The following is a 25,881-nucleotide window of genomic DNA, read 5'->3' on the forward strand; positions in this document are numbered from 1 at the left end:
ATGATAGCATTGCTGGCCTACAAGACATGCGTTGTGTGCAGGTTGTTTTGCACGGTGATATCAAGTACAGAGTCTAATACTTTCTTCATGTCATTTGTGTCTGTTGCACACAAAAGATGCGTGTAAATATCTTTTTCATCTTTGCGTTTGTTCAACAGTTCAAATTGAGCTTGAATGTACGCTGATGCCTCGACAGCATTGCTTCCTCCTACGCAAGAAATAAATAATAATGCTTGTTATTATTATCAATTGTAGGAAGTACACATCAATGTATGTACCATCAGTTTGTCTAGCTGCTGCATGGCAACGTAATGTTCAGGTTTTAGGATGCTCTGTATTGCCCTTGTCTTTGCTTGCCACATGTAGTTTGCTGTGGAGCATGCATTTGGACTAGGAGATTGGTAAAGTGACTGGTGCCAATGACCACACAACAAATTATGTGCATCATGTACGGTAGTTTCAAAAAGTTGTACAAAGTAATGTTCTTGGTAATAGGAAGACTAACAGGCACCTGAAATGATGTCTGGCTGCAGGACTCACACATACACAAACACACACACACACAACAACAACAACAACAAGCAACAACTACTGTACTGCTCATTAGTAGTAAATGTAGACTTTCGAAACAAGAAATTTCAATTTTGTATTGTGACATATTACCTTGGTATTCAGGAAAGCAGACTGTGAGTGGAGATTCTTTAATCTTTTGTTCAAATAAATCACGTTTGTTGAGTATGAGCATGATTGACGTGCTGGCAAACCATCTGTTGTTAAGAATGCTCCCAAACAATCGCAAACTTTCTTGCAATCGGTTCTGTGGACAAAGTAACAAAAAGGCAAATGGCCACATCATTTTGATTTTTATTAAGAGTCTTACCACTTCACTGTCCTCACGAAGGGTTTGATTGTATGCACTCAGTGCAACACAAAACAGAACACAATCTACATTTTGAAAGCAATGTATCCATTTCTTTCTTTCTGATCGTTGTCCTCCCACATCCCACAAGCTTCAAACATTAATTAATACACAAACTCATTAGCATATGTGGAATTCACTATTTTCTCTTGTCGCGTGTTATTGCTCACTTGAATTTGAAGCCACTGTGAATGAATGGCATCTCTACAACACCGGTTGATTTCACTCGTGTTCTCAATATGTCCTGCTCATTCGGAACATACTCAGAATGAGATATTCGATCAACACTGTCTAAGTAGCTAAAACCAAAGAAACTTTGCATGTTGTTGTATTACCACTAAACGTTGCCAGGAAGACTTACTATTTTGCTGAATCATTTAACTGGTATTCATTATTTCTTTCGTAGCACCTGTGGACTCCTTGATCTGCCCATAACCGTTTCATCGCAGACACTAGCTCACTAGACCATGGCTTTGTGTCTGACTGCTGGGCAATTGTTGTCAACACCAACCTGGCATCTTCTTGCTGTAGCAAAAAATGCAAGGAGGTTTTAACTATGATGCAGAAAACAGACAGACAGGAAGGAAACTTTTCTTATCACACCATACACATAACCTTGTTTCAAAGTAGAGAGTTTATGTAATAAAGGCAAAATGTATGGGTTTACTGAAACAAACTAGTATATAGTTCCCTGTTATGGAAACAGTGTTGGAAAGACTAGGAGACAACGAGAAACCATGCATGCATGTACCTTTGCTAACAGTCACAAAACAACAACACATTTCTAACTCACTCTTATTTTATCTGTGCAAAGAATCGTCTTATAATTTTTGTTCTCTACTGCTTTTGTGAAGAAGTCTTAGAATCAATCATGAATGAAGCCCAAACACATTCTGTAGAGTCAAATTGTGTCATTCAATCCCGATCCTTATATATATATAGGTTAGAACGTGACCAAACTTTTATACTATTTACATATCTATACAATATTCTCAACGTCTAGCTTACTGCAGATGGATTGTGGCTTTCCATAGGAATTCGCAGCTGCCCCATTGCTTTCAGTATTGCTGCCAGAGACTGCACGGTGTTGCTGAAGACAATTGGTCTGCTTTCCTCTTTCTCTTCATTTGAGAAACCTTCAGTGTAGATCAGTCTACAAAACAAGTCCCGTATAGACAATACATCAAACACGAAGGTTCTCATTACTTTATTTGTCTTCTTATTGTTGTTTTTCCGGACTCTCCAGCACCTGAAAAAGGAGAGTCGTTAGATAACGCAAGGTGCGACAAAGATGTGGGCGTAGTTATCACCAAGTAGGAGGAGCTTCAGTTCTTTCGGTTCTGCAGTTTGTTCATCTTCTCCGTTTTCTTCTACAGCGTTATAAGCTTCCTCAATCGCCTTCTTTTGTGCTTTGGTCAACGCACAGCCCATAGCGATAACGTACACAGTACCCCAACGAATTCGACACAATCAAATGGGCGGAGTCAAGCCCGGGTCATGTGACACAACGTTTTCACGTGACAAGTACGAGCAATTACAAGCATACAAAAAAATTCTTATACCAGATTATACAATCGTAATAGCACTCTAGCAACAGCCTTTCTTCTTCCTTTCTTTCTCAACAGGTTCATGCAATAAGATTGTTCCTCCAGGAGAAGTTGGTGTTCCAGGAACAACTGCGTCTGATGGCAGAGATTTGGCTATCAGACAAGAACCAAAGCAAATTACCATGACATTATCGTACCAAACTTAACATTTCCATGTTTTCAACTCACTGATATCAATAAACAACTGCTGAACATTTACAGCCATCTTGGCACTCGTCTCGGCAAACAGGGCTCCCACTGATTCTGCATACTCTGCAGCGTCTTCTTTGAGAACCTACAAACAGCAACAAGATTACATTTATTGGTTGTCTCCAAATTCAAGTCAGAATTAAACCTGTCGTTGGTCGGCCAAATCACACTTATTTCCAGCAATTGCTATGACAACATCTCGTGGACCCAGCTGTTTTAGTTCTTTAATCCAATTTTGCAGTGTTTTGAATGAAGCCTACATTCACAAAATCAGTTCACACACACACACACACACACACACACACACACACACACACACACACACACACACACACACACACACACACACACACACACACACACACAACTACAACCACCATTACAACTTACAGCATTAGTAACATCATAAACCACAATTGCAGCAGCTGCCCCTCTGTAGTACATAGGTGCTAAACCTCGATACTAAAAATTAAGAATTTGGAACACCAAATAAGCTAACACATATTACAAACAGTCTACAAACCTTCTCCTGTCCTGCTGTATCCCATATTTGATACTTGAAAGTTCGATCATCAACAATAAGCGTTTTAGACATGAATGATGCACTAATCACAAAAGCTCAGTTTAAAACAATAGAATGTGGTATGGGTACGTCTATATTCTCACCCAATAGTGTTCTCTAGATAATCAGTGAATGTATCAGACACAAACCTTAAGACTAGACATGATTTCCCAACTCCAGCATCCTGTAGATGGACAGAAGACCATTTCAGTACAACTACACGCAGACACGCTTCAAATTTACACACAACCACAAGTAACACTGCTAAAATAGTCTGTAATCATCGAAGGACGTGTCAAGATGACCAAACGCACAGGACAGCTGAGCAGCAGTAGCCAATGTCAGGCAACTCAATAACGCATGACAAGAGGTTTGCAATTTCTGGGTCAAATGTATTGTGTCTTCACAATTATCTGACTTGTCACTACTACCTCCTGTTTCAGGACTTGGACTCTGTGCCCATCTGGTAACTCTCAGAAAACAACCACTCTGATATTTACTAGTAAAATGACGAGACTGAGTTATGTACTATAAGGCCCTCACCTCAGTTATCAAACAGAGGATTGCAAAGCATTTGGTTCAGAGAAACCTCATGCCACCAGAACAGAAGGGTGGTCAGTGGGTACGTCCTCTTGTGCAAATTTCCTAACTTAAAAATCAACTGTTGATTAGCAAACTGTTCATCAAAGATCGTAAGACGACGCACAGGAGTTTGAAAGTGGCTTTTGTAGACTACCAAACAAGTTAAGACAGTGAACCACACAGCTGGTTACATCATCCCATTTTAGACATGTGCACGCACATGTGACGTCCACATGAGAAAATACAACAAACGCGTACAATTTCACCCACTGAACCTCAGTGTGTGTGTGTGTGTGTGTGTGTGTGTGTGTGTGTGTGTGTGTGTGTGTGTGTGTGTGTGTGTGTGTGTGTGTGTGTGTGTGTGCAACATTTCCGCCAAACTTTAGGCAAGGTAATCGTTAATTAAATTACGCAAGCCATCTAGTTGATCAAGATGGCCTCCATGTCAGGTGATCACAACAGTGAACCACATAAATACTCACCACGCTACAGCTACAAAAGCAATCTAGTATTGACACTTACTTACTCCCAGTAAGCAAAGCTTGATCTCACGCATTGACATCGTCCTACTCTGCTACAATCACGTGGCCAACTCAAACACTCTAGAGAAGTCGCAGCACCTAGAAAACCGTCCGTAATACCAAGACAAGACCAGCTAAATCGCACTTATAAACAGAAAGAGTCTATTTATATTCCAACTTCCCGGATAATCCTAGGTCTCCTGGATATCCCGGATAACGTTACGACAAGCGACTCGACGCAATGAAAATTCTCTTTGGGTTGTCTTTCTGGCTCTTGTTTAATTTTGGTTTTGCGGATTTTGTATGCCAGGGTGATTGTGGGATATACTCGTGTACAAGTGGAGTTGGGTTATACTGTTGTGGACCTTGTGATTGCTGCCTAGATCTCATTTCTGCCTGGTGGTTCTGGCTTATTCTCGTCAGTTTGTGTCTCTAGCGACTGTAACCGTGTACTAGTGTACTTCTAACATGTCTGCCTGTACTTGCAGGTGTTTTTCATCTTCTTTTTTGCCATTTGTGGCGGCTGCTTCTACCGTCGACGTTACCGCTATCGCTACGCTGTCGTAAGGACTGCAGATCCGGTGATAACAACGACGAGTAGCACGACGACATATAACTATGGCTCCACACATCCTCCTTCGTACGATCAGAAGCCACCGCCGTACAATCCGATGAAGTAGGCCTAACTGTCTACTGAAGTCGAACTCGAAGGGAATTACTTGACGCCTAGACTAGCGTATGGGTTTCAGTTACTTTACTGCGCTGTCATTTTCGTTTTTTTTTTGCTGCAAATACTTTTACAGTCTACTAGAAACAGATACGGAAATTCCGTTTCCGCATTCTACAGCACGCGCGCTAACGGAACGTAGACGCATGCGCTTCGAGGACTCCAGCGATGTGGTGTGTACTATGCTTATTCCCTCTCTTCATAGCCCTTACAGCAGCAGACGCGAACGACGCCAATGCTGCGTGCTACACATATGCTGGCGGCCAAGTGTATCCTGGCGAGAGAGTGCGAGGTGGCGAGCACACACTGCAATGGAGCAAGGCACAGAGTAAGCCAGTCGTTACGCGAGATTTTTAGCTGATGTGAATGCTTTGTTTATGCAGTTTCTAAAGCTGCTCCAGATTTTGACGGAACTGCTGTTGTAAATGGAGAATTCAAAGAAGTCAAACTATCAGATTTTAGAGGCAGGTCTACGCCACTCATACTGTTTTTGTCAGCAAACACATGCATTACTATATAGTAGGATTCGCTTTGTCACGCCTTTGTCAAGTGTATTGGAGCAGTTTGTCAGCATTTGCATAGTACTACATCTCACTATTGAAAATAGACCATAGTAAGAGCAGTGCTTTATAGGGCAGCTTCTTTATAGGAATAGATGACACTTAACGCAGGGAAGAATTGTGAGCAAACAACACTTGTTAAATCACCAGTTTGTAGTCTTTTGTATTGTACTGTTGAACTGTAAACGTTCATGCACGCAAAATCATTTTCAATCATTGAGAATAAACCAAGTGACACATATTACATATATTGCATTGCTTTTCTCATCACTGTTTGCATTTGTCCAGGCAAGTACTTGGTGTTCTTCTTTTATCCACTTGACTTGTAAGTAAACTGTAACTATACTGTACTGTACTGTTAAATGGTTTGTAAAAATTGTCTGTTCGTGTGCTTGTTTCCTTATCTGTTTGCTGGCTGGTTTCAAACCTAGTGTTTGCCCACTTGTACATGCTCACTCATCTACTCACTGTTTTGCATATCTACCATTTTTGTTGATATGGCTAAGTGATTTTAACTAATCTTTTCTGTTGTAGCACATTTGTCTGTCCAACTGAGATCGTAGCATTCAGTGATCGAATTGCTGAATTTAAGAAGATCAATACAGAAGTTGTTGCCTGCAGTGTAGACAGCCCCTTCACTCATTTGGCATGGTCTGCTTGATTGAATCAGTGACATAATAATGTCCCTTAATTAAGTGTGTGACATTTTGTTTTTAGGATAAACACCCCACGAAAGGAAGGTGGACTCGGTCATGTCAACATTCCTATTCTTTCTGATCTAACTCATCAGATCTCAAAAGATTACGGAGTGTTATTGGAGAACGAAGGTCACACACTGCGGTAGCAATGCCTACAGAGATCACGTACAGTAAATTGTTACGTCAGCTGTTTCTTGGTTGGTTTAGAGGCTTGTTTATTATTGATGATAAAGGGATTTTGAGGCAAATAACAATGAATGATCTGCCTGTAAGTTGTTATGCATTGTTTGATTTACTCGTTTGTTTAGTTTGCATTTGTGTCAGGTTGGTAGGTCTGTTGACGAGACTTTGCGTTTGGTTCAAGCTTTTCAGTACACTGACAGTCATGGAGAGGGTTTGTCAATCTTTCTGTTTGTTTATTTTTTTCTCGTCATCTGTATTTTTTATTGTCAGTGATGTCTGATTGGCTTTTTTCAGTATTTTTGTTATTAGAATGCAGTGAAGCTCTTTGTGTTTTATGTCACTCTAGTGCCTTGTTTACACTGTTGTCCATCGTACTGTTTGTCTTGTCATTTTCTATTGCTTTGATGGCATCATGATGACTTTATGTTGCAGTGTGTCCAGCTGGTTGGAAACCTGGAAGTGACACTGTGAGGATGGACATTACTCGTCTTAGTGATCTCATGTTGTTTAGTGCTTTAATTGTGCGTAGATTGTGCCTGATCCAACTAGTAAACTTCAATATTTCAAGAAACAGGAAGAAGTTGAAGATCAGAAGACTGAAGAATAGACTCCTTATAGTTCATATAAACTGTGGTGGTTTCTCATTCTGTTGTGCTATGTGATCATGTAGCTATATAATAGTATAGTGGATATGCATGGCTACAAAACACAGACTGTCATAACCAGTACAACTTTGCAGTACACTGTACAGCAAGTTCGCCGTCAAGGTTGATTCCAACAGAGTAAGAATGTATAGTTTCCCTGGACAGGTTAGTGTGATCCTGTACACTTTGCGTACACGAATTTGTATGTCCCGTATGTTTTCTGATGTCGCGGAAACCGTCAGACTATTCCAGTAGAACTGGCCATGGAACGGTAGGATATAGAACTCAGTTGAAACGTAAGAGATAGATGATCGTTTAGTTGCTTCTATAGGTAAGAGGAGCAACAGAGACGTCGACTGGCAACACAACATGTACACAGGCAACAAGTGCAGCAGCAGCACGTTAGTTCAGCACAACTATTACCTATAACTTGTGTTTGTTGCTTACTTTAGTTAGGATTTGAGCGTATGTTAATTTGTTGGTAAAATGTTTGTCTCATTTAATTAATTAATTATTATCAAATTTGAGTAAGTTATAAATAGCTACTATATTATAGTTATTTAAGTTAATAAATAATTATCTAACTATTAATAACTATTAATAATTATCTAGATAGTTTAATTAATAAATGTGAAAACCATGGTATAGTTGCATGAATATTCGTCTACGTTGCAAGATCCAACAACAGACAATAAAGATCTTAAATGTTTGTGTGCCTACTACTTTCTCACTCTTGGCTCATGTCGCTCGAATTCTCCTTGCAGACATGCTTACCGAATGAAAGAGGAACGTAACAATGTCAGTTTCGATAGGTGTGCCCCTTTTGGTGATCGACGCTGGAGCGATAAAGCTCTCTATTCTGTCTGACATTGATGTGATTACTAGGCATGACATTCAAACTATAAAGAGCATAAGGAATAAACGGTTTTTTGCGTTCGCATAGTTGAAATTAAACAGCAGAAATAGAACGTTTAGTAGGAATTCTAGGTGATGTCACGATAGGTGACGTCACAATTAAATGCAAGGTTGCAATACGTGACGCCACAATGGATTAGTTAATGGTTTCTTTTAGAGTTCAAGATACCACATACATTTAATTATACATTGAGCCAGCTGTCCTATCCAAAGCTAACGTGTGGATACGGAATGTAATTGTAAATGGAATACTCACTGCTAATTACTTAGAACATCTAACAGTAACTAAAATTCTAGACAAGGTTACCTGGTACTTTCATGGTAATTCCGCGTAATTGAATGCACCCGGGTGAAACCAGGCAATGTAGCTATAGTACTACATATATGATTGTAACTATGCGTAGACTATATATATATATATATATATATATATATATATATATATATATATATATATATATGTATGTATGTATGTATGTATGTATGTATGTATGTATGTATGTATATATATATATATATATATATATATATATATATGTGTGTGTGTGTGTGTGTGTGTGTGTGTGTGTGTGTGTGTGTGTGTGTGTGTGTGTGTGTATGTATGTATGTATGTATGTATGTATACGTATGTATGTATGTACATCATCAATCTAAAAATACATTAGAACTAAAAGCTACTATTAAAGTCTTGCCACTACACCGAGACGACCCTCGGTGGCAGCAAGTGGAATTCTAATGTCTGGTAAATAGAATTTTGGTCTTGCACGTGCTCTTCTCAAGCACATGATGGAGGACCGAATCAGTGAGAAGGCAAGGCTGCAACGAATTCAACTGATGGTGGTACTGTATGAAGGAGCCTTCTTTTCTGCAAGCATTGAAGCTAGTTTTTTGACAAGCGTAGTTGTTTTTCTGCCAGTTCCACCAGTGCAGGAAAGTACGATAAGAATGAATGACCTTGTTCTACCTGACGAACCCTTTGCTCATATTTGCAACATTTGTCTTGTTCATGTCGACGAAAAAGTGAATCAAGTGACGAGGAAACATAGGACAGGCAATTGGGGTTAAAACCTGGACGTCAAAGAACGTCTTCTCAAAACAACCTCCCCAAACACTGCATGCTGAATTGCCTAAATGAGCTTTTTTATCCATGTTGGCTGAGCGACCTGGCAGAGACTCTCCATCTAATGGTAGCTAGGAGTCGGGGTTCTACCTTAACGTCACTGCAGACTTTGTTGAGCAGTTGGCCGAAGAAATCTCGAACTTCATTATGGCACAACAAAGGAAGGCCACTATTGGGACAAGCCATTGCATGCATGATTTGTGGTAAACTAGTTCGGTATAGTTATTTTGTTTTTGGAACTTAATTGATTGATTAACTTATGAAGAAATTGAGAGTTGAGTTGGTTCAAAGGCTAGTATGTGAGTAAGACAGATCATGTATAGCTGCATGCTACATGCAAGTATATACACCTTGTTTGTAACATAGTGTGAGTAAACATCAATTAAGATAACATTACATTATATATTTGAATGCAATGGGCTTGCTGTACGTGATATTACACATTGTCACTGTTTCTTGTAGTTCCTCAGCATAAGACAATTCCCATGAAACGAGCAGGAAGGTGAGAGCACAAAATTATTAAACGATGGAGTAATTTTAATGATGTCTTCTAGTGGCAAGTTGTAATGAAGCATATCATTTCATTGTTGCTGCAGTTAGTTTCATTATTTGCATGTGAACACCGCCCATGACAAAAGATGCGGTGAAATTTGATAGCGATTTTACAGCGAGTTACATTGGATCCGAGATGAATGACAGCGAACACGTGGTAAATCCATGACGATTCACAGTGGATTTGGGCTTTACAGATTTTTATAGCAAATTTGCAGCAAGTTCCTGTGACTCACTGCAACTCACAGCAGATTCACGGCGAGATTTTGTAATGAGCAACTTTTCAATTTTTGCATGTGGTAGTATAGTACAACTTTCTACAAGACAAGAACACGATCTGAATTGCAGTATTTGTATTTGTTTACTTCTGTCTTTTCAAATAAAGGAAACTGTTAGAAGCAAGCGTTCATTTCATGTATCACGTATCTCACTTACTGCTTGCCTATATATACACTGAAAATAGCAACTAACTAAATACAGTGTGTATGTGTGTTGCTTCTTTAGTACATGCAAAGTAATTTTAGCTTACTACGTATTAGGTAAAGTTGCTTTTGTTCTATATATATATTTGACGGAATGAGGGTAATTGAAACGTATTTATAGTGAAGTGCGAGTAATTCGATTCAAATGCAGTCTTCACAATACAATTCTTGATGTGCTACGAGAGAGAGGATGGCAGGAAACAAAAGAGTAAGATTGACTATATGTACATGCAATTATCTTGAACTCTAGTATACCAAACTTGGAAGTCATCTTCACTTTAACTGAATAGATTGTCGTGGCTGTTTATTGTTTGCTGGCTGTTTTGCATGATTGTTTGCTGGCTCTTCTGCATGATTGTTTGCTGGCTCTTCTGCATGATTGTTTGCTTGTGTGTTTGCCTATACTTGTTTGTCTGTTTGCAAGCTGTAAGATAATAGAGAAACAAGGACAGTACATACAGTAGTCATGCAACTACAGCAATCGGGCTATATGTCAATGGAAGAAAAGTGTGTGAAGGTTGTGCCATTAGAGTTTGAACACTTGGACTCTGGGGAAAGATGCTACAAGACTTTTAATTAATAGAGCCGTTGAAGGAATTGAAGAACTTTGAATGACATGAGAACATAACTTGAATGCAATTAACAATTGAGATGTTGAAGATCGATGGCTGTTATTAAACAACAGTGTAATGTAGAAATCTGGTCTTACTGTATGACATGCACACTGTTTGATTTGATAGAGATGTACAGATTGTCTGCACTGTACAGTTGGTGTAGGCACATATTTCTTTCCTAAAGATTCGTTGTTGTTGTTGTTGTTGTTGTTGTTGTTGTAGCAGTCGTAACAAATCAAAACAATTTGTCTGTATGTATGAATGTATGTATGTATATATATATCGTTCAAAAGCAGGTGTTAAATCCCACCAGAGACACAGAGGACACTAAAGAGAGTCATCACTGTTATCAGTGGACATGCCATATATATATATATATATATATATATATATATATATATATATATATATATATATATATATATATATATATATATATATCTGTTTGTCTGTTGTCTGTCCGTCTGTCTGTCTGTCGTCTGTCTGTCTGTCTGTCTGTCTGTCTGTCTGTCTGTCTATCTGTTTGTCTTTGCCACATATGTCTGTGTTAACATGATGGCAGGGGCAACAGATTTGTCCATGCATCTGTATGGTTTGAAGAAGAGGTAACTATATCAATCTGTCTGCCTGTCTGTTTGTCTGTCTGTCTGTTTGTCTGTCTGTTTGTCTGTCTGTTTGTCTGTCTGCAGTCTTTTTTGACATTTGATATGTATTTCTGTAGTGATGATTGGGATATTTACTGGTGTGATGTTGGTTGGATGAAAGAATTTTTTGATCACTGCTACATGGAAGAACATGTTCGCATATGTCATTTTCGAAATCACTATGAGGTAAAGCTATGCAGCGTGTGTCTGTATGCACGTGCACGCACACAAAGATTAAATTATCACCTAATGAAGCAATGGCTTTATGAATGGCCGGCTAGGATTGATCTACCTACTTGTCCAGTCTATGGGGCTAGAGTACGACTAGACTATGCCAGCAATTAAGACAGGATGCCAAGACTGTACAAAGACTGATTTGAATATAAATTGCTTCAGCTTATGTTGGATTGACAACAATGAAACGATAGTCATTGTTTAACAGAGTTAACTCGATCATTATTTCAAGAATGAAGGCTGTTCATGAAGCATAGTCAAGAGGCTCGTATCAAAATTATATTAATTTACAAGCCCTTATTATCTGTGTAACCCTAACCCTGGACTCTAACACTAACCCTAACCCTTAGCCCTAACCCTAACCCTAACCCGTAACCATAACCTTTAACCCATAACTCCAACTCTAACCCGTAACCCTAACCCTGACTGTGATGACTGGCCTTCAAGTCATGATAAGGGAAATGATGGCATAATTGCAACATGTACATGCCTTGGTTACAGGAGTGAGAAAGCACAGGAATCAAGTGCCACTGATACAATCATTTGTTCAAGAGAGCATGACAAGAAAGCTATGTACATTGCGTGCACAACAGAGAGGCTTCTTTTATACGTTATACCCGTGTGCATATAGGGATTAATTAAGAGGGAAATGTATTGTTAGTGTTGGTGATTTGGTGCATTAAATTCTGTCAATAGTTAACAAGAAAAAATTTGATGGTAAGAAACCTGAAGAGATATAGAAAACAGCTGGAACGAGAATATGGCAAACTTGAAGCAAGCAAGTAATAATACATGCATGTCATGGTAACCATCTCTATTAAATTATTGTTTGGTATATTTGTCTTTCTTCCATGTCACTTAATTACCACTATTCAGATGTGATTTCTTTCCAACAACATTCGAATTACCAGTTAGTATTCCGTTATGGTATGACATCATAATATCTAAATTTGTGTGATGCTTCATGTAGGCAGAATATCATCTCTTTGTTGAAGAATTTAAGAAATATCCTGGAATTATTTGGATCATGAAACCAGTTAATGAGTTGCTCTATTTACTTCATGTCACATGTGTGGGGTGTCTGCGTGTGTCTGTGTTGGTGTGGTGTGCACATGTGTACGTTTCTGTGTTTGTTGTAGGTTGCTAAGTCACAAGGAAAAGGGATATTTTTGTTTCGCAAACTCAAAGACATTACAGACTGGAAGAAAGTGAGAGTTTATTTGTGTGGCGAAATGATTAATAAAGACAATTAATATTGAACATATTTGTTCTTTATGAAGGAGGATCCAATACATCGTGACAGCTCTCAGGTATGTGTATGTTTTCCTTTAGTCCACTTTCATTTTATTTTGTTTTCTTGCTTGGTTTCTATGTATAAATTGTGTTTAATTTAGTTTGTGAATATGGATCCGAAAACCTGCATCACTACATTTATTAATTTTAGTTTTTCAATCAATGGATGCAAGTCATTGCATCTTACGTACCGTATCTAGCGGTTTCCTTTTGCTTAATTTGCACTGTGGTAACATTTTGTTGATCAGTTTAATTAATTAATAATCTTTGTACGTAGACATTTTGTAGGCAGTACTCTGTTGTTTCAGGAAATTAAAATGAAAAGAGTCTTGAGAACTTGTGGAAATAGCTGTTGTTGTTTGTGTACCATGCAGTCTGTTTGTTTGTGATCTGTATGTCCAACTGCCTGTCTGGCAGTCTCTCATATGCATCTATTTTACACTAAGTTTGTTATGCCACCAGGGTGAACGTGAACCACCAGAAACATATGTTGTGGCACGGTATATTGAAAATCCTTATTTAATAGGAGGTGAGTGGTCTTGATGTTTGACTTTGTCAGTTTTATGGGATCTCGGATTCTTAGGTAGGAAATTTGATATCAGAGTATACGTATTTGTTACATCGGTAAGTGCAGTTTGTTTATGTGATATTGCTATAGTTAGAGACTTATGCATAATTTGCCTGTCAATCTAATTCTTTGGATTACCCACTTGCCCCACCTTTGCTGCATGCCTGCCTTTGTATTATGACATCAGTTTGCCAATGACTTCTGACATCTAATTAAACAACAGTCTGTGATCGCATTTATGTTTTGCAGTATATACCACTTAAAGCCTGGTTGTATCGCAGTGGATTTGCTCGTTTCTCCAACACACGATTTTCACTAGAAACCATCAGTGATTCTTGTATTCACTTAATTCCTCTAGTGCAACCGAATGTGTACACTATCATTCCCATGTTGTGTAGACATTCACCTCACAAATGTAGCAATACAGAAAACAGCACCGGATTACGATCCTGAAAAGGTTAGTGGAATATGTAAGCAGTTAGAGTAAATAATATTATGTACATTTCAGAACTGACGAGATTCAAGTATAGGCATAGATGTTCACAATGTATACTTAGTAAATGATTTGATATTTGCCTGAACTATTTTTATTTAGTAGTAGTAGTAGTATATCGTTGTATGTAGTAGATGAGACAATAGACATAAATTACAATTCTAAAAATAAGTGCGGTTAGCTAACTGTAACAAAATGTCAGGAGACTCTTGTAAAGTCTTGAAGTTATGTCCCGTGTAAATTACAAGCAACCCTCTGCTGTTGCCAGTAGAATGTTGTCACTTGTTTGCTCTGCCTTTGTCATCCTGGAATCCCTGATGCACATGATGGCGGATCTGAGGAGAGTAAATCTGAATGTTTTTGCTTGTAGGGATGTAAATGGTCAATGCAGCAATTGAGAACATATCTGACTGGTCGTCGTGGTCAAGAGTCGGTCAGAAATGGAGACAAGTAACACACTCACTTGTCTGAATTTAGTGTTGTCTGGTTGTAGGTGAGCATTTTGTTTCGTCTCATTGACGACATTTTCGTCAAAAGCCTGCACTCTGTGCAAAGGGTTATGATCAATGACAAACATTGTTTTGAACTGTAAGACACATCACTTCAAGATACACAGCAACACATGATGTTATGTCAGTATTTCCATCACACCAGATTACTCAGGTGTATAGTTCCCTCTAGGGGCCGGGGTACACAAACATGGAATACGCAAACACAAAATACACAACACACGCAAAAGCTACTGACTACACTAATAATTTCATATTTCTAACACATGCCAGTCCCAAAACTAGTTCGTTAGTTGCTCTCTAATATGGACATCTTCTTGTATTTTTATGTAGGTATGGGTTCGACATCATGATTGACTCCAACATGAAACCGTGAGTGTCATTGCTCATTCTTACTATTTAATGCAACATTTGTTTGTGTATGCTGATTCAGATGGCTAATCGAAGTGAATGCATCTCCTTCATTAACTGCAAGCAGTCAGTCAGACTATGAGTTAAAGGTTGGCCTACTGCATGATGTTCTACACATTGTGGACATGGAGAATAGGTATATGTAATGTGCTGTACTACTGTTTGTTGCTTTTACTTTTTGTTGATTAGATTGTCTGGAGATGAGAAGCGTGTTGGTGGTTTTGATCTCATGTGGAATGATGGACCTGTCGCTAATGATGATGAGCTGTGGGATGCAGGAACACCACACTTATACCCAACAAATACCTTCCTTGGTTAGACTTGCGTCAGTTGACTAAAAATGATTGTTTCCCTATGTATATGTTTGGGGGATTGTTTGGTTTTGAACGCATGTAAATAAAAAACAATATACGTGTGTGTGTGTGTGTGTGTGTGTGTGTGTGTGTGTGTGTGTGTGTGTGTGTGTGTGTGTGTGTGTGTGTGTGTGTGTAATGACAGTAATTTTAGTTCATGGGATTCGCCTGTATCGTAGATTTGTTGTATTGATATATATGCACGCATGCATCAGTAGTGATCTATACTGCTACTGAGCAGCATCTGCACCTATTTGCACACATACAGGTTTTTAAGCAAGATGGTATTATCTGGTGATCACTGTGTTGTTGTTGCTAGGTTGCTATAATGACCGTGAGAAACAGCTCAAACAGCTTTTCAAATCTCTCAACAGTCAACAACAACAGAGAGCAACAACACTGTAAGCTAATTCCTACATCATCTGACCACAACTTGACACAAGACCAACCTCATTGAGGAATTTCCTACTAAAGGTTGACCTTTCTAATTAGTGTACATGATAATATACATATATACGTGGCTTTATTTAATTAATTGAAGTTACAAGAAATGTTCATTGTGGTATGATGTGATATCTCACTCCACGTGTTTCATCTGCCTTAAATCCTGCTTTCTTTTTGTACTCTTCCTCTGCCCTTTCCCTCAAAATTCTTTTCATTTCTGAAAGATCAGTAAGAGTTGAAGTGGTGCTATGTGCAGTTTTTAGCTGTTTTCTATGTTGTTCCTCATCATTTACAACAACTGTCTCCTTCACTTTCCTTTTCTTCCCTATTTGCCTTCTCATAGCCTCATAAGTTTCAAGATCATAGTACCTATGATACATTAATTAGTCTTGTGTGTGTGTGTGTGTGTGTGTGTGTGTGTGTGTGTGTGTGTGTGTGTGTGTGTGTGTGTGTGTGTGTGTGTGTGTGTAATTGCATGCACTTCCTGGTGGAAACTTCTGTGATGCTGACGCCCATAGTGGGTATTGGCAGAATTCCAAGCTCCAAGGTAATTGCATACAACTGCCCATCTCCCACCTATGTGTTTGCCCACCTACCATTAACCCACCTGCCTGCATTTGCATGCATAACTATTAAGTTATCACACTGTTATGTTCTTATCATAATATGGCTGCCCTAGTAGTAAAAAGGTTTGCACTAATCAAATCCACAAATTTGAAAGACTAATGTTCTCCTCGTGGTACAGTAGTAGTAATTTCTGTATTTTCTTACTTCTTGTGTGGCAGTGTAGCCGTATTGTAGTCTTCTCTGTAGTCATCAAACAGCTTCTTCAATTCAAATCTTGGCTGAACTTCTGGATCAATTTGTCTGACTTCCAACAGCCACATGAAAAATTCTGCTTGTTTGTTGACAATGTCTGTTTCTCTAAAGCAGCAGAAATGGGAAGATACATGTAAACTGATAATGTGATAAAACTGACGTCAGAAGGCCATATTTGCCATAGTTCGATTGATCAATGGCTCCCAGACGGACTTTGTGTTTCTGAGAATATGAACATTAATTAAGTCAAGCAGCAGTTTGGTTTAATTATGTATGGCAGTCCATTTGTAACAAAGTACTTTCTTGCTGTGTTTCTTTTTTCCAACTTTGTGTTTCTTTGCCTTCTCTCTGAAAGGAAAATGAAAATAAGCACACAAATAATACACTCATCACATGCACATAATGACAATGATGCGTAGAATGCAGTGAGTTGCTGCTGGCTAATTCTAGTTGGCATTTAATTAATTTGCAAAGTACGTGACAACTATACTGCTGAGATAATTTCTTCAAGACCAATCATAGGAAAAAACATTTCATCCAAATGTGTAGAACCAAGATCATGTAATAGCTCCGATCAAATAGAAGAGTAAGCACTATAGTCATTAGATTTTCAACAAGCTGCAGCTGTGCAGGTCTCTAGAACAGAATCAAAAGATACTTTGGTTCATTACATGACCCTGTTTCCAGTTCAAAGGATGCGTAGTTTTCTAGTCATGATATGTTCAGCTAAGCAATCGTATTGGACTGAAAAGTATTTAAGCTTGCACCACTATTGTTAATTAAATGAAATCCAGAATAATCAGTAGATAGATATCATGACAATTAAGCACAAACTTGTGTTTTCTCTCCTTAGCTTTCTTCTTTCTCTTTGATCGGTCGTCAGATGTACTCCTTTCAGTATCATTAAAGTCTCCAGAAGTGTCTCTAATTAAAACACATTGACATCTAGCTATAGAACATGCATGTCCTGTCAACAGAGAGAAACTAAAGCTAGATCTAGAGATTTCTTACTCTGACGACGAAGCAGAGTAATCTCTTTTTCTCTTTTTAACAGGCCGTTCCTGCAAACAAAACACGTTCATTTGTAAATGGATCAGACTTCGGGCGTTCAGAGTCATTGCGAGAATACCGTCATTGCAAACATCACGTGCCTCACGTTCTCAACTGCGCATATTCGAGTTGTCGAGTTGTGAGATGGCGAAACAAGGAGCAGTCTTACAGGGCTACAACAATGAGTTGGTCAAATGTATCGAGGACCTTTGCACCAAACGTGATGAGCTTCAACGTCAGATCGTTTTAGAAGAGGAAGAAAAGTCAAAGATTCAAAACGATTTACGAATTTTGACTGAAAGACTCGCCAGAATTAATGAAAGCTTGGCAAAAAAGATGGCACTTAGAAACGATTACGACAGGACAATTTCGGAGACTGAGGCAGCCTACGTGAAGGCAAGACAAACAAAAACAACGATTTTGTAACTGCGTGGGCGTGATCATGTTGATTTCTATTCTAGATTTTGGAAAGTTCGCAGACTTTGCTGCATGTGCTAAAAGAAAAGTCAACTACTAGCCACGGTTTTGGACCGAAAGACAGAAGTCTAATGTCAGGGCAACCTCCATCCTAGCTAATTACTGTACATGTACATGTCTTGAAAATTTTGAAGCTTGCTACGTGGATGTAGAATCGCAATCACAGCCAAGCTGTGTTGATACTGTGTACAGTTTCTTTAGAGTTTGTTATTGCAGAATGTGTGTGAATAATGTTACGAGGTTACCAGGGACAACAAGGCGCATGCGCTTATTGTTTCATAATGGCGAGTGACGTTAGGTTGGTTCGAAAACCGAAAAGAGACGATGTAAGACATCGAATAGAGGATATCTTCTACTTGCCACAGCTTTAGAATGCAGCTTATAATTGATTAGATTTAGATTCTAGGGTCTTTTCAGTTCACAGCAGCTTACTGTTTGTTAACTAATGCAACCTAGCATTCATTCATCTTTCAATTACTACATATGTGTGTATTGACAGAACAATTAGATAGACTGACAGACAGACAGGTTCTAGTAACTTATACGAAACATGCAATGTGACAATGTTTCTAATTGAAGTTTAGAAATGCTAAATGTAACTTGGTAGATTATCAACTGAGCATGCATAAGTGAAGTAACAAGTAACTGTCTTTAGCTTAGGAGCTTAATTCTCTTCTAATTAAGATTTTGTCATTCTTTCTGTATTTATGTGTCTCTGCTATCTGTTTATACATTCTCACTTGTTAAATTATAGACATGCTTTGTGTCATATGTAATGATGGTCAATGTTAGGATTAGGGTTACGGGTTAGGGTTAGGGGTTGCCCTATGTTTGTGTGCTTGGGTAGGATCCTGTATTGGTAAGAAATGAAATCCCTTCTGATGAAATCCTTCAGCACAAGATATGGATAGGAAATTTGGACAGACGATTGACAGAGTAAGACTTTTCACAAAGTTATGTATGGTCAAACCACTGTCAATTTGCTATGTTACCTGCAGATATCATTTAATGCAAATTTGTAAGCAATATGGTGCTGTGAAACACCTAGTGTATGTGTTTCACACTCGTGGGCCTCAAAAAGGAGAACCAAGAGGCTACTGTTTTGTAGAATTCAGCAATAGACAAGTGCGGACTTGTTACACTATGTTTATCTGCTGATAAATGGATATCTTCATCTTGTGAAGGAAGCAGACAAAGCACGTCTCAATCTGAATGGTAAGATTGCAATTGGAAGGCAACTGAAAGTGGACTGGGCTCGACCCTCATCATCTGTAAGCTGATGCAATAGCAGGAGTACGTGTTGGCTGTTTAATTGACTGACTACATTCAGGATTCGGAGTTAAATCCTCAACCAACCAAGCCAGATGTGAAGCATATGAATCGTAAACAGTATGTATGTCAATGATCTACACTGTTCTTGTAGACTAGATCAACAAGTTGTGACTGATTATCAGTGTACTGTATGTGTCAATCTGGTGTTTATGTGCTGTGTGTGTGTGTGTGTGTGTGTGTGTGTGTGTGTGTGTGTGTGTGTGTGTGTGTGTGTGTGTGTAGTGTAGACCGAATCGAATCATGCAATTGTTGTAACTGATGCGCATGTGTAGAGCTGAAGACAAAATTAGAGAGATTGAAGCAAAGTTGAAGTCAATGGAAGGAGACAATCCATTAGGAACTGAAAAAGATGAAAATGGTTGTGATCATAAACTAAAACAAAGTGATGAGAAAAGATATGCTCCTTACAGCGCTACTGGTAGACCACATGTTAACACATGATTGATAGTCACTAACTACAGTATTTAAAATGGCTAGACATGTATTGTATCATGACAATTAATTAGTGTATTGATGGTGACAATAATTCTATTTTTTGTGATGTCTGGAACTGTTCTACTAAAGCAACTGTTTAATCATTAGGTATAGCCACACAGTCTGAACTCTATGTGTGCAATTGCTTATAATTACATGTGAGTCACACTTGAACTTGCAATGTTATTGTAAACTTTTCGCTGGACTTCACTCATCTGCTTTCTTCTCTCCGCCCACTTTCCTCGTGTGCAGAGATCAGTCTATACGGCTCTGACTATCTGCATAGCCTCGTACCCAGGCCCTCTTGCGCGTCCGGGCGCAAATTTTTTGGGGGTTCACTTCACACACACATCCCGGATATATAGCCCGGATAAGTTTAACTTACACGTGCACGGTAGACCATTCTCACGTGCACGCATGTTGGATCATGCATGACTTAGTAGTTCGAAATGTGTTGTTATGCTGACAGATCGTGGGAATTGCGCTTTCTCTGCGAGCAGTTACCACACTCAGTAAGCAGCAGTGGCTAGTGAAAGGAGAGCCCCAATATGGGGAATGTTGGTTGCTACAAACCGTTTTCTTTGCAGAAATCGACTTTCTCGAGAAACATTTGACTCCAGAAAAGCTTTTCGTGATGCAACTATTATACAAGACGACAGAGGTTTGTACATTTTGCTAGTTAATTGATATTAGTTAATTAACTAATTATTAATTTATTAGAATACGGTATTTAGTAACATTAAAGCACAATTTATGTATTTATGGTAGTATTTTTTTAACCTTAAATGTGATTTAATAAATAGTAATTTATAATTTATATGTGTATATATACAGTAGTGGACAAAGTATTTGCCAGGCAAGAAATTTCAAAGGTTTTCAGGATGTTTGTGTTTGGGTGGAAGCACAAAATATTAACAAAGCGACTTTTTGGTCAATGTTTGTCATGCAATAGGAAAATCAAGACTAATTGGTACAGAATTGAGTCTAAATCAGTTGGTTGTTGCAATTTAATTAAGATTATTGTTACAACCTAGTTAAAACAGATTAATTAAGTTTACATTACAACTTATCAAAGCATATTCAATGCAAGCAATATTACAACCTTTGAAAACAAACTAACTTATCAATTTCTGCTCATATCAGCACTTATTTCCATTCTGTAGTCCAGAATATGATGAAAAATCAACAACAAAAACTACCCGGCAAATACTTTTGTCCACTACTGTATATACTAGTAACTATTGCAGAAGAACCTGTTTATTAATCATGTACTCTGCTGTTACTGAAATTAATTTGTTTGCATAAGAAATGTATGGCAAACAGGCAGGATTACAGGAAGTTATTGATCCAGACAGTCTGTTGCCACAGAACACAGTTTTTCATTAGCTTACAATACATAGAAGCAATCCATGATCCATTTTAAACAATAAAATTAAAACACACACAATGGAGATGCCTATTTCCCTAGTGGGTGCACAGTTTGCTGGACATTAAACTGGAATGACTTGTTTTGAAAACTCATTCTGAACACTAATTACAATCTGTTTCTCTCTTTATATCAAGGAATATTAACATAAACAGTTTTCTCAACTCAAAAAATCTTGTATCCTTGTACAATTTAGATGGCATTAGGGGTATTTGTTTTTAAACTTATTGTCAGATTGTGGTTTCTCCTTGCTCTCTGGTGGATTCGTGTGGGGATATTTTGGTTGTAGCTTTGGCTTTCATGAACAAACTTGGACGTCCTGCTGATGCTGGACGGGTAGAAAAGGACTTGAAGTGTCGTCTAGCTACAGCAATAGGTTGTACTCGAATCTTTTTCTTTTGTTTTCTGACTCCCACCTCTTTACCAAACATGTGTAGAGCAGAAAGCAGTCGCTACTGTGTACCAGGTGAGTGGATTCCTTTGCCTTGTAGTTTTCAATAATTGGAACAAAACCGTTTCTACTGCAGCTATGAAGCTGTCTGTGACATGACTTTCATGCAGGCCATCCTTGATATCTTTAGTGACCTGTAGTACTCTTTCAATGACGTTCCTTGACTTTTCATAGCTTCCTCTATTAATTGGTTGTGCTTGATCTCTTTGAAATGTATTGCTAAAATCAATGTTGTCGTCAGCTGCAGTTGCCACTTCAGTTGTTTCACAGGAACAAGGAGCAATTTTTTCAAAGGAACGTTTGATATCTTCGTCAGACCAGTTCATACTGATGGAAGAGACTTTAGATGTTCTTCTTCAGCTTTTTGGTGGACACTACTGTTAAAAGGAAATGGGTTAGCAGTGCTAATGCCACTGCTGCAAAAAGCTGACGGCCTTGAGGTGAATAAGTTGGGATAGTTTTGACACTGCTTTTGCGATACTTCATTGCTGTTGCAAATTGGTGTTTGCAAGGTTGACTTTGCATTCCGATGGGACAGGTGCACTCACCCAGTTGTAAGTCTACTACCACATTGTATTCTTATCTGACTGACTCACAACAGTGTAAACGTCTGGGTCATCTGATGCGACAATGTCGTCAGATGGAATGGTGTACGCTTTTACTCCTGTCACAGTAAGTCTTGTAGAGACAAAATGATCTAATCTGTTTGTGGCAACAGATATTAAACGTCGCTGGTAATACAGTTCGAGAGTCTGTGTGAGAAGATTGAACATTTGTACCACATTCCAAGCTTTATTTCTTTGGAAAAGGATGTCTTTTCTGATGCGTATGCTAGCCTCTGAATAATGGTTAGTATAGTTGCCTCATGTGGGAAAGTTCTTTCGGAAACACACAGCCCATTCTTTCCTTTGTTGCCAGTAATCACCTAGTCTCTTTTTGAATGTCTGAAAAGCGCTTTTGTCTACTTCATGTTTAATTTCAGTCAATGCTTGCTCACTTGGGGCATAAACAAGTTGTTTTGTTAGAGCTATACAGGTAATTCTGTCTGTACCACAGATACCAAAATTTGAGCTCCAAAGCCATCTTCATATAGTTTGTAAAAAATGAAAGACATGTAGGTGTAATTCCGCTTGAGGCCATGTACTCTTTAGAGCAATCCGTTCGCTTGCACATTCATCTGTCAGTAATGCTTGTGGTCCAAGATTTGGGCCTCTTCCAAAAAAATGCACACTTGGGCAGTATGTGGCACAGTGCTGTAAACCCTGCTGACAAGGTAACAGCATCTTCACTGGATGTCATAACTGCAGCAAGTGGTAGAGCTCCTACTGATGTGCCGCAGCTAAGTATGAACACAGCTGTGTTTAAGGTATCAAGTTTGGCTGTTGAGTCACAAAAGACTAGCTTTGCACTTTGTGTGACCATTTCATGGACTCTGGCCATGAGAGGAGTGACTAGAGCTAAAAGGAAGGGCATGGCATCAGTCTTTCTGGGTTTTGGTTTAGGTTCATCCATGTTCATTGCAGCTGCTGCTTCATAAGGTTGAAGAAATACTCGCCCACCCAAGGTAATCTTAATGATGTAATTTGCATGTTTAGAACCTGCTTACTAAGTAGGCGGCTTAGCCAATACTGAATAGGACCGCTGACTGACCATTTTGCAAAAATAGTTCCAGTCGGATTCCAACAGCTGTGCCACTTCAAAGTGCAAATTCTTTGCCATACAGAACAAGATGTGATGGCTACAATTGTGAAGAAAAGAGAACCTTTCCTTAGTGTTTCCAAACATTTGTAACCTTGCAGCCATTGCCCAGCTAATCCCTGCTTCCACTGCTGACTGTGAGAGGGCTTTTCTGAACTGAATAGAATAAAGACACCTCTGAGAAACTCTGTCTGAGCATCAAAATCACAGTGCAGCTGCTGTTTATCTCTATTGAAGGTCCCTGTTTAGAAGACTTTGACTTTAACGCTGCATGTCTGGAGTGGGCTTTCAAGAGGAACAGATACATTACAATATTGTAACAGAGTCAGCATAATTTCATTATATAGTGGACAGCTTGTAAGATTGAACACAATTTTGCTTATTACTCTCTAACGTAGCAGCAACCTTAGGGTATATACTCAGTCACTGTTTGAAGCAATGATTACGAATAATAGTATGTCATTGTGTTTATGCATTCAATTGTGTATCTAGCAAGCTTGCACTGCTACTTAGTAGACTAGTTAACAGGTTTGTCAATGCATGGTTGCAAGTCAAAGCAATATCTTGACTTCAACAGCTGTCCGTGCTAAATTTGTACTCTTCCAACTAATGGGTTACTGATAGCTGACAGCCTGTAAACAACAACTAGTATAGACGATTTTCAGCAGCAAGTCTAATATATTGATAATAGATCAGTATTGCAATTGGGACTTTGTCATGACGTTATTGGATGGGTGTGGTCTTAGGGAAGGGCTAGCGCTACACTTTCCTGAAATCCTGGGGAGAACCCTGGTTGAAGGTAAAGTTTGAGTTTTGCTTTGTCACATAGAAGGACAGCTGTGGTGAACAGATGTGTGCCCACAGATTCTCTGGAGAAAATGCTGCAACTGCCACAAAAACAAAGGCAATAACCCCACAAAGAGAAGAACATGTTTGTATTGGGAAATTTTTGCAATGCCTTAATCATGCGTGTTTTCCATCTTTTCAAATGTCGGCCTATGCATAGGAATCAAATCATGAATATCCACTCTTTCACCTAAGGCAGTGCTTACATAGTCCAGTATTTGTATTAGTTCTACCAACAAGTTAGTAGGAACTGGGTATCCCAATGGGTCACCATAGAAGGAAGCTTTTGAATTCGAATCTAAAGCAACCACTGTACAATGATTTCCACTCATCAATGTATTTAATGCAACAGAAGATCCAGTTAAGGCATCAGTTTGTACGTTGACAATCAGGAATATAAGTCTAATCTTCTTTCTGTTGTACAGAGCTAATGCTATGGATGTGTTCAACGTGAATTAGCAAACTATGGATAGCACAAGGCAAAGACAATCTTGTGATGAGCAATTGAGAAGCGATGCCATACCTTCAAGCAGTGTATTAGGTAACCATCTGTCACATGCCAGTCTAGACATTTGGTAGCTACTGTAGTCACGTCACCAAATGCCACAGCAGAGGCTGGCTTGTCTGACAGAATTTGTTGAAATTGCTGTATCTTGCTCAAGTCAAGAGTTCAAGATTCAAAGTGTCAGGAATGTGACAGACTTTGTTGAACCACTTGTCTTCTTGAATAACCTGTGGGAGGACATCACTTAGACAGGAGTATGGACATTAAATTAAGGAACAAACTTGTTCAACTCAAAGTATTTTTATTACTTTACTGCAGTTAGGTGGCAGAGTATTACTAATCGACATTTGTAGTTGTGAATTCAGTTAACATGACTAGTGGTGAGCTAATATAATTTGTGGTATTCTGGACACGAACAAATTCTCATGCATATTGGTTAATATCTACACTGTCTAAACAAGATAGTGTAGGCACACTTTAAAAGAAGCATGCTTTAGCTATAGGTACTTAGCAAGGATCTGTGGTACATGTGATTACAAGTAACTAGTTCATGTAGTGTACAATCTCATAATTAAATGGGACATGAAATGCTAACTAGAATCATCTAGTCACTTAGACAGAACACTACAATGCGTAGAAAGAGATTCAAAAATTTACCTGAAGAATGAGATGCTTAATATTTTGCATTGTGTGTATAGGATGTGTGAAGAATATTGGAAGGTGGATCGGGGAATGACATGTCAAAGTACTCTCTAGCAAAATCTAGCAACTGCTGTGACGTTTCTTACCAGATTTATGACGTTTGTTTACCAGTTTACAATGCTGTATACGCATAACTCAATCTTAACCAGTTATAGTCATTACCAGTTGGATATAACAGTGTACGCTCTAGATGTTGAAGAAAGACTCAAAGTAACATGATAATGTTTTGTGCTTGTATATACGTAGTTCTATTTGTGGTCAATTTGAGCATGGTATA

General features: G+C 38.6%; 7 protein-coding genes and 1 long non-coding RNA gene across 9 annotated transcripts; 5 read left to right on the top strand and 3 right to left on the bottom strand.

Moving 5' to 3' along the window:
* Positions 1 to 17: 17 nt before the first annotated feature.
* On the bottom strand, positions 18 to 2,483 carry LOC134178755 (guanine nucleotide-binding protein G(o) subunit alpha-like). 2 transcript variants are annotated; one of them, XM_062645643.1, is made up of 8 exons: positions 2,230 to 2,483; positions 2,126 to 2,168; positions 1,928 to 2,072; positions 1,281 to 1,444; positions 1,090 to 1,218; positions 881 to 1,010; positions 664 to 817; positions 18 to 208 (listed from the first exon to the last, which is right to left on the bottom strand). In XM_062645643.1, exons 1-8 carry the CDS (start codon positions 2,348 to 2,350, stop codon positions 18 to 20), a joined length of 1,077 nt encoding a protein of 358 aa, XP_062501627.1. In that variant the 5' UTR covers positions 2,351 to 2,483. The 2 variants fall into 2 exon arrangements, with proteins under 2 accessions (XP_062501627.1, XP_062501626.1); XM_062645642.1 differs by having other exon boundaries at positions 71 to 208; positions 279 to 817.
* LOC134178756 (ras-related protein Rab-22A-like) lies at positions 2,390 to 4,559 on the bottom strand. The gene is made up of 7 exons (XM_062645644.1): positions 4,386 to 4,559; positions 3,382 to 3,461; positions 3,239 to 3,320; positions 3,106 to 3,177; positions 2,861 to 2,971; positions 2,695 to 2,800; positions 2,390 to 2,619 (listed from the first exon to the last, which is right to left on the bottom strand). The coding sequence occupies exons 1-7, from the start codon at positions 4,419 to 4,421 to the stop codon at positions 2,507 to 2,509; spliced, it is 600 nt and encodes a 199-aa protein (XP_062501628.1). The 5' UTR covers positions 4,422 to 4,559; the 3' UTR covers positions 2,390 to 2,506.
* Positions 4,560 to 5,246: 687 nt separating this feature from the next.
* LOC134178758 (peroxiredoxin-2-like) lies at positions 5,247 to 7,348 on the top strand. The gene is made up of 9 exons (XM_062645648.1): positions 5,247 to 5,435; positions 5,491 to 5,571; positions 5,956 to 5,992; positions 6,202 to 6,318; positions 6,385 to 6,507; positions 6,573 to 6,633; positions 6,690 to 6,759; positions 6,981 to 7,015; positions 7,078 to 7,348. The coding sequence occupies exons 1-9, from the start codon at positions 5,276 to 5,278 to the stop codon at positions 7,153 to 7,155; spliced, it is 762 nt and encodes a 253-aa protein (XP_062501632.1). The 5' UTR covers positions 5,247 to 5,275; the 3' UTR covers positions 7,156 to 7,348.
* A 67-nt stretch (positions 7,349 to 7,415) lies between these two features.
* On the top strand, positions 7,416 to 15,937 carry LOC134178115 (probable tubulin polyglutamylase TTLL9). The gene is made up of 20 exons (XM_062644905.1): positions 7,416 to 7,463; positions 7,524 to 7,593; positions 9,690 to 9,729; positions 10,383 to 10,469; positions 11,597 to 11,705; positions 12,450 to 12,535; positions 12,630 to 12,663; positions 12,724 to 12,789; positions 12,893 to 12,961; positions 13,034 to 13,063; positions 13,509 to 13,575; positions 13,630 to 13,670; positions 13,864 to 13,951; positions 14,013 to 14,071; positions 14,478 to 14,540; positions 14,601 to 14,695; positions 14,950 to 14,988; positions 15,050 to 15,163; positions 15,217 to 15,341; positions 15,700 to 15,937. The coding sequence occupies exons 1-20, from the start codon at positions 7,416 to 7,418 to the stop codon at positions 15,783 to 15,785; spliced, it is 1,416 nt and encodes a 471-aa protein (XP_062500889.1). The 3' UTR covers positions 15,786 to 15,937.
* On the bottom strand, positions 15,801 to 17,819 carry LOC134178116 (uncharacterized). The gene is made up of 7 exons (XM_062644906.1): positions 17,773 to 17,819; positions 17,655 to 17,704; positions 17,478 to 17,567; positions 16,943 to 16,991; positions 16,804 to 16,865; positions 16,596 to 16,748; positions 15,801 to 16,193 (listed from the first exon to the last, which is right to left on the bottom strand). Exons 1-7 carry the CDS (start codon positions 17,785 to 17,787, stop codon positions 15,935 to 15,937), a joined length of 678 nt encoding a protein of 225 aa, XP_062500890.1. The 5' UTR covers positions 17,788 to 17,819; the 3' UTR covers positions 15,801 to 15,934.
* Positions 17,813 to 18,580, top strand: LOC134178118 (microtubule nucleation factor SSNA1-like). Its single transcript, XM_062644909.1, has 2 exons — positions 17,813 to 18,089; positions 18,155 to 18,580. Exons 1-2 carry the CDS (start codon positions 17,838 to 17,840, stop codon positions 18,263 to 18,265), a joined length of 363 nt encoding a protein of 120 aa, XP_062500893.1. The 5' UTR covers positions 17,813 to 17,837; the 3' UTR covers positions 18,266 to 18,580.
* Positions 18,401 to 20,258, top strand: LOC134178117 (probable RNA-binding protein 18). Its single transcript, XM_062644908.1, has 6 exons — positions 18,401 to 18,496; positions 19,018 to 19,106; positions 19,169 to 19,295; positions 19,355 to 19,441; positions 19,501 to 19,559; positions 19,775 to 20,258. Exons 1-6 carry the CDS (start codon positions 18,401 to 18,403, stop codon positions 19,941 to 19,943), a joined length of 627 nt encoding a protein of 208 aa, XP_062500892.1. The 3' UTR covers positions 19,944 to 20,258.
* A 91-nt stretch (positions 20,259 to 20,349) lies between these two features.
* LOC134179094 (uncharacterized) lies at positions 20,350 to 25,841 on the top strand. Its single transcript, XR_009969779.1, has 3 exons — positions 20,350 to 20,488; positions 20,564 to 20,637; positions 25,601 to 25,841. It is a non-coding gene; the product is annotated as an uncharacterized LOC134179094 (long non-coding RNA).
* Positions 25,842 to 25,881: the final 40 nt, after the last annotated feature.

The sequence above is a fragment of the Corticium candelabrum genome, chromosome 4 (assembly GCF_963422355.1).
Source record: "Corticium candelabrum chromosome 4, ooCorCand1.1, whole genome shotgun sequence".
NCBI lineage: Eukaryota > Metazoa > Porifera > Homoscleromorpha > Homosclerophorida > Plakinidae > Corticium > Corticium candelabrum.